Source organism: Benincasa hispida, chromosome 5, assembly GCF_027475165.1.
Source record: "Benincasa hispida cultivar pf3 chromosome 5, pf3_genome.v1.1, whole genome shotgun sequence".
Lineage (NCBI taxonomy): Eukaryota > Viridiplantae > Streptophyta > Magnoliopsida > Cucurbitales > Cucurbitaceae > Benincasa > Benincasa hispida.
Window position 1 is genome coordinate 58922029 of NC_143482.1, and position 11257 is coordinate 58933285.

General features: G+C 28.4%; 2 protein-coding genes across 2 annotated transcripts; both read right to left on the reverse strand.

Annotated features, from left to right (window-relative positions):
- Positions 1 to 292: 292 nt before the first annotated feature.
- On the reverse strand, positions 293 to 2448 carry LOC120078574 (expansin-like A2). Its single transcript, XM_039032852.2, has 4 exons — positions 2243 to 2448; positions 2010 to 2122; positions 1271 to 1449; positions 293 to 812 (listed from the first exon to the last, which is right to left on the reverse strand). Exons 1-4 carry the CDS (start codon positions 2352 to 2354, stop codon positions 428 to 430), a joined length of 789 nt encoding a protein of 262 aa, XP_038888780.1. The 5' UTR covers positions 2355 to 2448; the 3' UTR covers positions 293 to 427.
- Positions 2449 to 5948: 3500 nt separating this feature from the next.
- LOC120078608 (expansin-like A1) lies at positions 5949 to 9060 on the reverse strand. Its single transcript, XM_039032894.2, has 5 exons — positions 8904 to 9060; positions 8624 to 8736; positions 7316 to 7494; positions 7074 to 7206; positions 5949 to 6358 (listed from the first exon to the last, which is right to left on the reverse strand). Exons 1-5 carry the CDS (start codon positions 9016 to 9018, stop codon positions 6104 to 6106), a joined length of 795 nt encoding a protein of 264 aa, XP_038888822.1. The 5' UTR covers positions 9019 to 9060; the 3' UTR covers positions 5949 to 6103.
- Positions 9061 to 11257: the final 2197 nt, after the last annotated feature.

Sequence of the window (11257 nt, forward strand, 5' to 3'; positions counted from 1 at the left end):
CAAAACCAGCCTACATCCATGGGAATCTCTCTTTTCTTGAAGTTATAAAATGATAACTCTCTTACTTTAATTCATTTGAGATAGTATTTATTGTTTATACTATTCAGTTACAGATTTGTAAGTTTGTTAAAGGAGTAGAAACCAGCTGTTGGAATCGTTATTTTCATAAGATGTATGATTTTCATCTATTTCATACAAGGTAGTGTTGAGATATTGCTGTCCCAATTACTAAAAACAAATCCCTTATTCCAAAAGGGTACATCAAGGATCAAAAGACCAAAACAATTGTTCATATTTAAAATATATTTCATCATTTTATTTCATTATAGAATTCTTTAGAATTCCTTTATTACATAGATGAGTAAATTTATAATTTCCCCATCCTATAGTTTAGAGAAAATAAAATCACAATTGATGTGAACATTCTTCATTTCCATATCTTATCACCACATTGCCATGGTGGACAACTCTCTTTGGCAATATCGTGGATTTGAACTCCAGTATCGTAAATCGCTCCACTTTTCCAATCAGCAGGAAGTACGGACTTTGCCCAAACCCACTTTCCATCATATCCAGAAGTCACGACCATCCTCAATTGTAATGCTCCTTCAGGTATGTTGTTAGTTTCCCAAACAGCTCCATAATTTCTCTTCATATGGCTCCAGTCAGATGTACCTACTTGAGCTATATCCACAGCTACTATATCTGTTTGGCCACCTTGGTATAAAAATTTAATAGCCAAGTAAAATGGATTATAACTTGGTTCTTCCACTTGCACTAACAAATTCTTATATTTGTACTCACAAGGCACCCTGCATAAAGAGATCATTTTAAGAAAATAAAAGTTAGGTTAAACTATAAAAATATGTACATTGAATTTTGCTATTTATTCCGAAAGCACCTTTATGTATAAAAGTTTCAATATTATCCTTATACTTTCATATTTGTTTCAAAAGCTATTGTTTTTGGAGTAAAATCCTTTATTATTATTTCAAATGAAAATTGAGACATGAAACAGTGAACAAAGTCGTGATCTAAAACGTATCTATGTGGCAATGTTACCACCTATCATTCTAGGTCGTAATTATCATTCGAAATTCTAAAGAAAATTTCTACTTTAAGATGGTTTAAAAATGTTTATGAAAGACGTCAAAGATGTTACTGCAACTTTTTAAAATGTAGGGGGTAATTTCTAAAACGGAAGACAAAATTCGAGGGAAGTTTTTGTAATTTAACACACATATATAAAGCAAATAATGAAAACTTGTACCTCTTGTATTCAACATCAACAATTCCAAGATTCAAGAGGTCTGCACCTTTGCCATTTAGAGCCATTGTAAAGAAAGCTCTTTTACTAAGGACAAGATCTGTCACATTATCGTTATTTTGATCTGTCAACACCACTTTAGTACCTACTGTGTTACAAACCCTTCTGTTTTTGCATCTCACCTAAATAAGAAAATATTAATATTAAAGTTTAAAATATCAATATCGATGTGTCGAGATCTCAATTTTACAAAAATGTCAATGAAAATATTGATAAAATGTTGATGGATTTTTATAAAAAATTAATAAAAAAGAAAATAAATAACAATTTAAATTAATTGAAAAACCATTTATACTCAGTTATGAATTAAATGCTTATTATTTCTATTTTATTTATATGAGTGACATTTATTTATTATTATTATTTATGTTTTTGTCGATTTTTTCTCAATATAATGAAAATATAGGTTTATCTCTTATGTCAAAGTCGAATCTACGAACTTGTGAAAAGTTATGTCAACAATAATTTAACAACGCTTAACATACACTATAGCTAATAGTTGCCAACTTATCATAAAAAGATCTTTACGAAAAACGTTAATATGTGAAAAGCTAAAATAAGTATAGCTCATCGATAATTGATATATACACTATCTGTTTTGAGATAAAAAAATTTCGATCTCGTATCTCTAAACTTGTACCTAAAAGAGAAAAACCATATGAAAAGAAAAGGAAATAAGGACCTGATAGCAGGCGCCACAACCAGCTCCTTGTCTATAAAGGGAAGGCACAGCAGCTGCAAAGAAGCCATTAGAGAATTGCAAGGCCACATTGCCATAACCACATGCTCCTCCATCTGTTCCAAATGGATATATAAGAGAGACCCCATATTAATTATGACCAAATCTTCATGCAATTATTATTCTAAAAAAGATAAAAAAAAAATTGAAAATTATTATTCATTTATTCATTTTACATGTAGTAGGTGAATCATAAAGGTGGCTAGCTTTAGATTGATAAACACAACGATCACAAGCATTAGCTGAAGAAACGAAAAAGAGAAAGAGAAAGCCAAGAAACCAAGCCATTTTTGCTAAGGAAATTGTTGTATGTTGATTATGAGTGTGAGGAAGAAAGGCATAAGAATGATGATACTTATATAGGAGTGACTCCAATTTGGGAATTGGCCTAATTATAAGACAAAGTATGAGAACTTGGCTTTTTGTGTAGATGGGTTTTGATGTGTTGATTTTTGGGGGAAAATTTGGATGAAAGGAAGAAAAATGAAGTATTGGCTTGATATTGTGTGTGAAAAAAGAGTAGGAAAAGAAAAAATATTTCAGATGGTAGTCTTTCTGCACCTAATTAGATCAGATTTGTTTGGACTTAGAAGTAAGAATCCATCTTCTTGAGTCAGCAGATTAAGTAAAGTTTTGATATTTAATGCACTTCCTCCCACCTCTAATTTTTAAATTGTGTTTCTTTTTTCTTTTGATGGTTGTATATATTTATTGGCCATTGTTTTAAATAATAAATTGTTGAAATATTTTTAAGTATAATAAAATGTTACTGTCTATCGATGACAAACAACGATAAACTACGATAGACATCTATCAAATATTGATAGATTTTTATCGCAACCTATCTATAATAGATAGTGATATTTTGCATCGTACATGTTCTGATTCAAGGGATTGCCTTAAGCCGAAAATGAGGCAAAAAGAAGATGCTCTACCTTGGTCTTGGCTGAGATAGATTCTAGAAAAATATCAAACGAAGCAAGCCTCAACCTCGTAGGTTAATGGATACCTCTAATGAAACTTCGAACCATATTGAGAAGGACCTAGGTTAACTACATCTATAAATACTTCTTGATAGCTCTGGGAAGAAGTAACACTATTCTAAAACTCAAATTTTTTACTTGCTATACATATATGCTTTCTGACTTAAGCATTGGAGAGTCTATGTGAAAATACCACATCAGTGTATAAATATTTTCATCTCACAGGTCACATTCTTTTTAGAATTATAAATTTACCGTTGTTGTCACGTGAAGGTGATGTGCATTTTTTCTCGAAATCATATATTTATAAATAAGTTTATGGTATAAATCTTCAACCATATATGTTCTAGTTACTTTGTATGATTAATTTTTAAGTTTAAAATTTAAAAACGATCAATACGTTCAAAAAAACAAAAACTATTTTTAAGATTTTCAATACTTTAGATCACAGAATCAAAAGCTATTTTAGACAATAAGTCACCCAATAGTGATTTATTAAATCTGAAAATCAGACAAACTATTTTGGACAAAGACCAAAAAAGCAAAGTGAAAGAAAAGAGAGAATATAATAAGTTAATAATGGATAATGTATGTTGGCCGTCACATATGGTCGTAGTTTGACAATACCATGGTCTGATCAGTTTGTTTGTTTGTTATTAATTATTATTATACTTTTTGGTTTGAAATTATATAATATTCATATTTTATCTCCTTCATGGATTTAATACTAAAATATACCTTGTAAAAAAAGGTTTGTTTGGATTGCTAACATAAAAAATGCTAAGTTTGTTTCATTTGGAATAGTCAAAATCAATGTGAAATTATTATAAAGTACCATTAACGCTGTGAATTAATAATTTTAAATTTCTACTTAAAAATATTTTTAATGGTTGAGTTTTTTTTTTTTTGTTATTATCTTATTCTTGAGTGTATGATGGATGGAATTGATGTCAATTGGAGATGATCAATACAGTTGGCTGATGAAATTGGTTGCCATAGCTAGTGTCGTTGTCGGAGTTGACAGCCAGAGTTTGGTTGTCAAAGTTGGCAACTAGAGTTAGTCATTATCGGTGTCGTCGATGTTGGTGGTTGTCAAAGGTGATCATTGACGGTGGTTGTTGTCGGAGTGGTCGTCCATGGGTGGTTGTTGCCAGAGGTTGGCAACAACGGGTGGTAGTTGTTTCGCTAGAGGTGGCTGGTGGTAGCCGGTAGTAGCTATGGTGGACGTGAGGTGGAGAAGTAGTGAGGATATTTTCGTAATTTACATATGGTAAAAGTTAAAGAGATTAACAATTAATATTCTTTTTCTAAAAGTTGAGTTGAAATTTTTTTTATTAAACCAACTTGATTTGGTTTAACTTTTTAAGTGTTTAATTTTGAAAATAAGTCATTTTGAAAAAATTTGTAGTGTATGACAACCACTTAAAATATTTTTTGAAAAAGAACAATGATTAGCATACACACAAGAAAAAAAAACTTGAGAGATGATAAGTTTTTATTAGACAATTGTCCAAGCTGCACAAAGATAGGTTCAACACTTGACCTTAAAAAACGAGTTTATGAAATAAGCTTGGTCTAGGATAAACATTTGAGATCAACTTTTAGAAAAATGACTTTTAAATGTTTAAACGTCAATCTCTCCTTGATTTATATAACTTTTAAAATGATTAAAATGCCCTAAAAATCATATACACCACTTCTACTATGTTGTCGTGACTACCACCACCCGCCGACCACCACTCATGACCAACTTTGGCCACCATCGCTGTAAGCCACCACACCATGAACAACCACTTTTAGCAATTGCCGCCGGTCAACTCCAGCCATTGCCACCGCCATCGCCAATACTGCCACCGACCAATTTTGGCAACCACCTCCGATGATCATCCCAAAAAATCAACTCCAACGTTCATTATTTTAAATTATTAGTTCATAATATGTTATAATTATCCTTTATAGTAATTTGATGTTAATAAAAATATTTTAAGTATATAACAAATCAAACAATCCTATATATAAAAATTCTTTTGAGAAAAAATTGCCAAATATATGAGTGTTTTTATTTTAAAAAATTTTTATCATAAGTGTCACAATGAAATTAAAATGAATTTTTGAAAAATATAAAATTTTTAAGTCAATTCAAACAAACCGTAAATTAGAGATTTAGCCCTTGAACTTTTAGATAAGTGTGTGCATCCAACCTATGGACTTTCAATATCTAATAGATATATAAATTTTAATTTTATGTCTAATATAATAGAAAAACATGGGAATTCCATCTCAACACATTTGACACTGAGAGAAATAAATATGAAATTCCATATTAAAATTAATTGACAAAGAGATCACTAAACACACATGTATATCCTACATCTTCCTTTAAATTTGATCATTCGAAAAAAATATCGTGTGAAACATACCATTGTTTCAATTAACCTATAAAGTTTCATACAAGTGAGAATCAAATTAGACACTTTCAAAATCGAAACAGTTATTAGTTCATCCATTCCACTCGATACAACCCCAAAGTTTACGAGTATAAACTGATATTTTTCTTTGTGGCATGCATTGTATTTGTTATATAGCGTTCCGAACAACCCAAGTACGAGGGTTTACCAATTGTATTCGTATTTATATTATTTACGATTTTGACCTTTGAATTTAGAGGAGTGTGCTATCTATAAACTCTCTAACCTTACTAGCACTTAAGCAATATTCTATAGTCTTATATTTCTTTCTGATAGTAAAGTTGCTCTCTTCCTCTATCCATGGATATAACTAACACACTGTTAATAAACCATGTAAATCTCTATGACGAATTTTCTACTGTTTTACTTTCTGTTTTTCTTCGATCGGTGATTTCGTAATGAAATAATGTAGAGGCTCAAAAGATCCATAATTCACATAAAATATTGATATTTCATTCCATTTATTTAACAGTAGAACAACTCAATCCTTTCAACACAAATTAATAGTAGGGAAAATTACACACATTTTATTTGTAACTAAAACTTTGAATATATTTGTGAAAAGTTATATATAATTAAACCTTGATCATTTCCATGGTTCCTCACCACATCTCCAAGGATTGCAAGCTTCAGTAGCAATATCCTTGATTTGAATTCCAGTATCATAAATCTCTCCATTTTTCCAATCAGCAGGAAGTGCATAATTTATCATTATTCCTCTCCCATTTTTGTACCCTGAAACTACAATCACCACTAGCTTTATTGCCCCTTCTGGCACTTTATTTGTATCCCAAATAGCTCCATAGTTTCTTTTCATGTATTGCCAATCTCCAGAATCATCCTATATATATACACAAAATTTATCAATGCATAGAAAAAGTTCTCATATTACATATACTAAAAATTATTTATCTCGAATGATTTTTCAACAACCAATTGACAAAAGAAATTTAAGATGATGAATAAAAATAAATAAGTGGGAAATCAATATTAATTGGAAACGAAACAATATTATAAGAGTTTAATTTGTGAATACATGACCTTCTACATTTTGATACATCAATTGAACAAAAAAATTTAAACTAAAGAGTGAAAATAAATTTAATATTACACCAACTCTCTAATAATACATAAGAAATTTAAATCTGAGCATGGACGTCATCTAAAGAAAAGATAGCCCAAACAATTATTCAATAAAACTGTCATATCATAATTTTTTTAAAAATGAATTTTTATTATTATTATTTTTTGTGTGTTAAAAAAAAAAGAAATATATGAAATTAGGTGCAGTCTGCATCTGTCTTTAAGTCGTGGGAAGTCGACGAAGATGGGAAAGAAAAGAAGAGATTAAAAAAGGAAAGGAAAGATGAGAAGAAGAAACAAAAATACTAATTAAATAAAAATTTAAATGTCGTAGATTAAAATGTCGAATTTGAAAATACAAGACATCAATCAAAATGCAACTAAACTTAAACATGAGAGACTCAAAATACAACTATTTCAAATATATTTTAAGCACATGAAAAGTGAAGTTTTACATAAATAAATTAGCTAACCTGAGCTCTTAGGTTGACCGCTGTTATATCTGTTTGGCCTCCTTGGTAGAGGAATTTAATAGCCAAATAATATGGTTTGTGGCTCCATTCTACTACTTGTATTAATAAATTTTTATTGTATTCACAAGGTATCCTACAACATAAAAAGTCCAAAAAATTAAAATAAGTTACTTTTGATGGAATCATCATATGCCAATTAATTAAATATATAGTACTAAGTATATATATATGATATGATTTACCTCTTGTATTCAATATCAACAATTCCAATTTTCAAAAGTTCTTGGCCTTTCCCATTTAAAGCCATAGCTGAAAAAGCCTTTTTACTAAGAACAAAATCTGTTCTGTTATCAGAGTTGTGATCTGTCAAAACAATTTTGGTTCCCATTGTGTTACACAATGTTGCATTCTTGCATCTTACCTGCAAAATTAATGTATATGCTCATAGTCAATAAAATGTTTGAGAAGCCTCTTTCTTTTGAGAATGCATTTTCTTTTAAAACATTCATATATATACATATATATATGTTTGGTTATATTTTCTTAAAAGTATATTTTATATAGAAGTTTGTTTGATTTTCTCTCTATATAAAATTATTCTTCAAATGTCAAATAATTATAAAGGACAATTATAATGAGTATTATTAACTAATAACTTCGAACACTACAACAAAATTAACCTTTCATGACACATGAAGAGTGACAAATTTGGAGAGGAAAGAGAAAACAGTCATTAAAACCAAAAACACGCTTTTTTGGTAGCGGTGGTCATTGGAGGGCAGCAACGGGCATGGATATGTGAAGGTAGGTATGTGGGTATTATGGTCATTTCATATATAATGAAAATTTGAGAGGAATTATCAAATTTACACTAAAAGAAAAAAACATCGTTTTCCTAAAATTTGAGTTGAAAGTTTCACTCGACCTAACTTATTTCTCAAACTCATATTTTAATTTGTTCATTTTTGAGTTGTCAAATACAACAAAATTTTAGGAAAATGTTTTTTTTTTTTTTCAAAATAAACACTTGAAAGTGATCCAAACTTTTTGATAGAAAACTAAATATGTATATAATGTTTAAAATGTTGATGTCATTGAAAATATTAATAGAATGTCGATGTCAATAATTATTTTTTTTAAAAAATTCAATAAAATGTAAATTAATAAATACACTTTTCACGCTTTGTAAGAAGCTTACATAATTATTACTTATATTATATTTAATATTAGTAACATTTTGTTTTGTTTTTTATCTGTTCATTGTGTTTCATAGATTTTCTTACAATATATAATGGAAATATTGATTTTCACCCCTTTTTTTTAATTCATAAGATTTTCGCTAATTTTATGGACAACTCATCTGACTTTATAACATTTGAGTGTCAACAAAACTCATAAGATATTAAATTCTAAGTAGGTGACTACTATGGATTGAACCAATATCAACTTTAAGTTTTCACCCCTTTTGTCGATATCAAATCCATAAAAATGTAGAAATATCGATAGAAATATTGATATGTCGACAAAATTTAATATCACGTAATACACACCTGATAGCAGGCACCACAACCCATTCCTTGTCGGTAGAGAGAAGGTACAGCAGCTGCAAAATAACCTCGAGACATTTCCAAGGCCAAATTTCCATACCCACATGCACCTCCATCTATAATATGTCATATAAATTAATCACACACACCCAATAATTTCATCATTGAACACATTCATCTTACGATTACAATTCTCTATGATATGTATATAATTAATTTTTTAGATTAATCCAATCCAAAATGAAAACATAGAAGTAAAAATAGATTAAAGACACATTTTTACATGAAGTAGGGGCATCCTCGTAATAATGAGCCGCTTTAGATTGAGAAATACAACGATCACAAGCATTAACGGAGGAGAGAAGAAAAAAAAGAAGAAAGGTAAAAAACCAAGCCATCTTTACTCTAATTTGTAGAGAAACTATGACAAGTTGAAAGTGTTGGGAAAGAAGCTGTGTGAAATGATGGTTATATATAGATTTTGTCAAGCATATCAATGAATAATGGATAACTACTAATTGGGCTAATATTTTTAAGAAGGCAAATCAGATTTGAATTGATGATATAATAATTTATTATTTGGTACATAGGATTTGAATTGCTTTACTTTGGAAGAGAAGGATAAAAAAAAGTCGATCAAACAAAAGACATAATGCTTCTCATTTATTTCTATGTTTAAATAAAATATACTTTCCTCCTTATATAAAAAGTCAATCAAACTATTTTGACTCATGTATTTTCAAAACGATCGTTTTGATTCTTATAATACCAAATTTATTTTATTTTGGTCTTTAAATTTTTAAAATATTTGTTTTAGTCATTGTAAGTTCAACTTTGGTTTATTTTGATCCCTTTAAAACGAAATAAAATTGAAAACACAAGACCAAAATGACCATTTTTTAATAATATAAAAATCAAAATGAACATTATAAAAGTATAGAAATAAAAATAATATTTTAGAAATATAAATTCCAAAGACGTATTTAAACCATAAATCTAAATTAAAGATCTTAACCTTTTTTAATATTGTGAAACTAACTATAATTACTTACAATAACTTATTAAATAACAAAGGGCTCTCCCTTTTATTTTCAAAATCCATGCCCATTGAATAAGAAGAGAAAACCCATGGATTACCATGCATGGTATAGAAATTTTGATACATATGCATGGCTTTTGAAAATTCAGATTCATAAACTTTAACCAAAATTGAACATGGGTTTTGAAAGTCTAAAAGAAAATTCAGGTCTCTTTGATAACCATTAAATTTTTTGTTTTTATTTAAGGAAAAAATAAGTCTATTTCATTTATATTTTTTACCATCGTTTGCATATTTCTTAAGTACAATGGTTAGATTTTTAGCCAAATTACAAAAATAAAAAATAACTTTTTGAAAGCTATTTTTTTAGTTCTCAAAACCTGGCTTAGTTTTTTAAACTATTGGTGAAAAGTAGATAACAAAAAAAATAATTTGAATGTGGAAGTAGTGTCTATAGAATTAATTTTCAAAAAAAAAAAGTTACCAAATGAGGCGTTAAGCATTTGACATGAGATGATAAGCTTGAGAATGTGATGTGTTATTTTTTAAAGAAAAATGGTGCATGTACATACTTTTAGTTTTTTTTTTATTATATAAATTTTAATTATGTTATATATATATATTTTTTTATTAAAATAAGGGATATTTTCAAATTTAAAAAACTGAGTAAACTATTTATAAATATAGAAAAATGTCATTATCTATCAGAGATAGATCATGTCGGTGTCGATAGATGTCTATCGTAGTCTATTACCCAGTGATAGATATCTATCATGATCTATCACAGTCTATTATTGATATACAATAATTTTTTACTATACTTGAAAAATATTTTTAGCAGTTTACTATTTAAAATAATTTCTCTTAAAATAATTAGTTGTATGAAGCATTAGTAAATTTATTAATGATATTTTGTCTGTTATATCCCAACTAAAAGTTAAGATCAATATTTTTCTTTTTCTTAAGAATATTATATTAAGAACTAGACCAACGATGTATATGGATTTTGGAATAATACCTTCCAGTTTAAGCTGCTTTTTTCTTTTTGAAGAAACTTTTTCGATTTTTTTTAGATGTTGTGGCATGTTACTTTTTTTAGATATAATTTAATTAAAAAATTTATTTAGTTCCACTATGGTTTTTTTTTTTTTTGAGAAAGTAGTTGCACTATGTTCTCATAAGTATTTCTATTAATTATACAAATATGTTATTCTTTCTTTCATTAAGGTCATTTTTTCAAAAATAGTTTTTGATTAATCCAATTCTTCAAAGTAATTTCTATTTATTAAGTTTTTTAGAAAATTATTTTGGTGATTTAAAAATAAAAAAGCTATATTATTGTGAGAGTTTCTGAACCTAACTTAGATGGTCAAACAGAACACAAAACAATCAGCAGAAATAAATCGAAAGCAGAACACCAAGATATATAGTGGTTCGATCAATTTGGTTTATATCCTATTTGGGAACCAGCTTGAATTAATTTATTAATGAGCGATAAAAGAATTTTACAAATTATAGATAATTAACGAAATCACCAGTCTGTTATTTTAGTATCCATTGATATCTAGAGATCCACACAAACCGTCGCCTCTGAAAAC

What these genes read in the sequence shown, in the direction of transcription:
- LOC120078574 (XM_039032852.2), bottom strand. Translation starts at nt 2,354, where the DNA reads ATGGCTTGGTTTCTTGGCTTTCTCTTTCTCTTTTTCGTTTCTTCAGCT. An exon ending in TTATGATTCACCTACTACAT is followed by an intron (nt 2,123 to 2,242) that starts GTAAAATGAATA and finishes CATTTGGAACAG; the next exon opens with ATGGAGGAGCATGTGGTTAT. An exon ending in GTTGATGTTGAATACAAGAG is followed by an intron (nt 813 to 1,270) that starts GTACAAGTTTTC and finishes CTCTTTATGCAG; the next exon opens with GGTGCCTTGTGAGTACAAAT.
- LOC120078608 (XM_039032894.2), bottom strand. Translation starts at nt 9,018, where the DNA reads ATGGCTTGGTTTTTTACCTTTCTTCTTTTTTTTCTTCTCTCCTCCGTT. An exon ending in CGAGGATGCCCCTACTTCAT is followed by an intron (nt 8,737 to 8,903) that starts GTAAAAATGTGT and finishes GACATATTATAG; the next exon opens with ATGGAGGTGCATGTGGGTAT. An exon ending in GTTGATATTGAATACAAGAG is followed by an intron (nt 7,207 to 7,315) that starts GTAAATCATATC and finishes TTTATGTTGTAG; the next exon opens with GATACCTTGTGAATACAATA.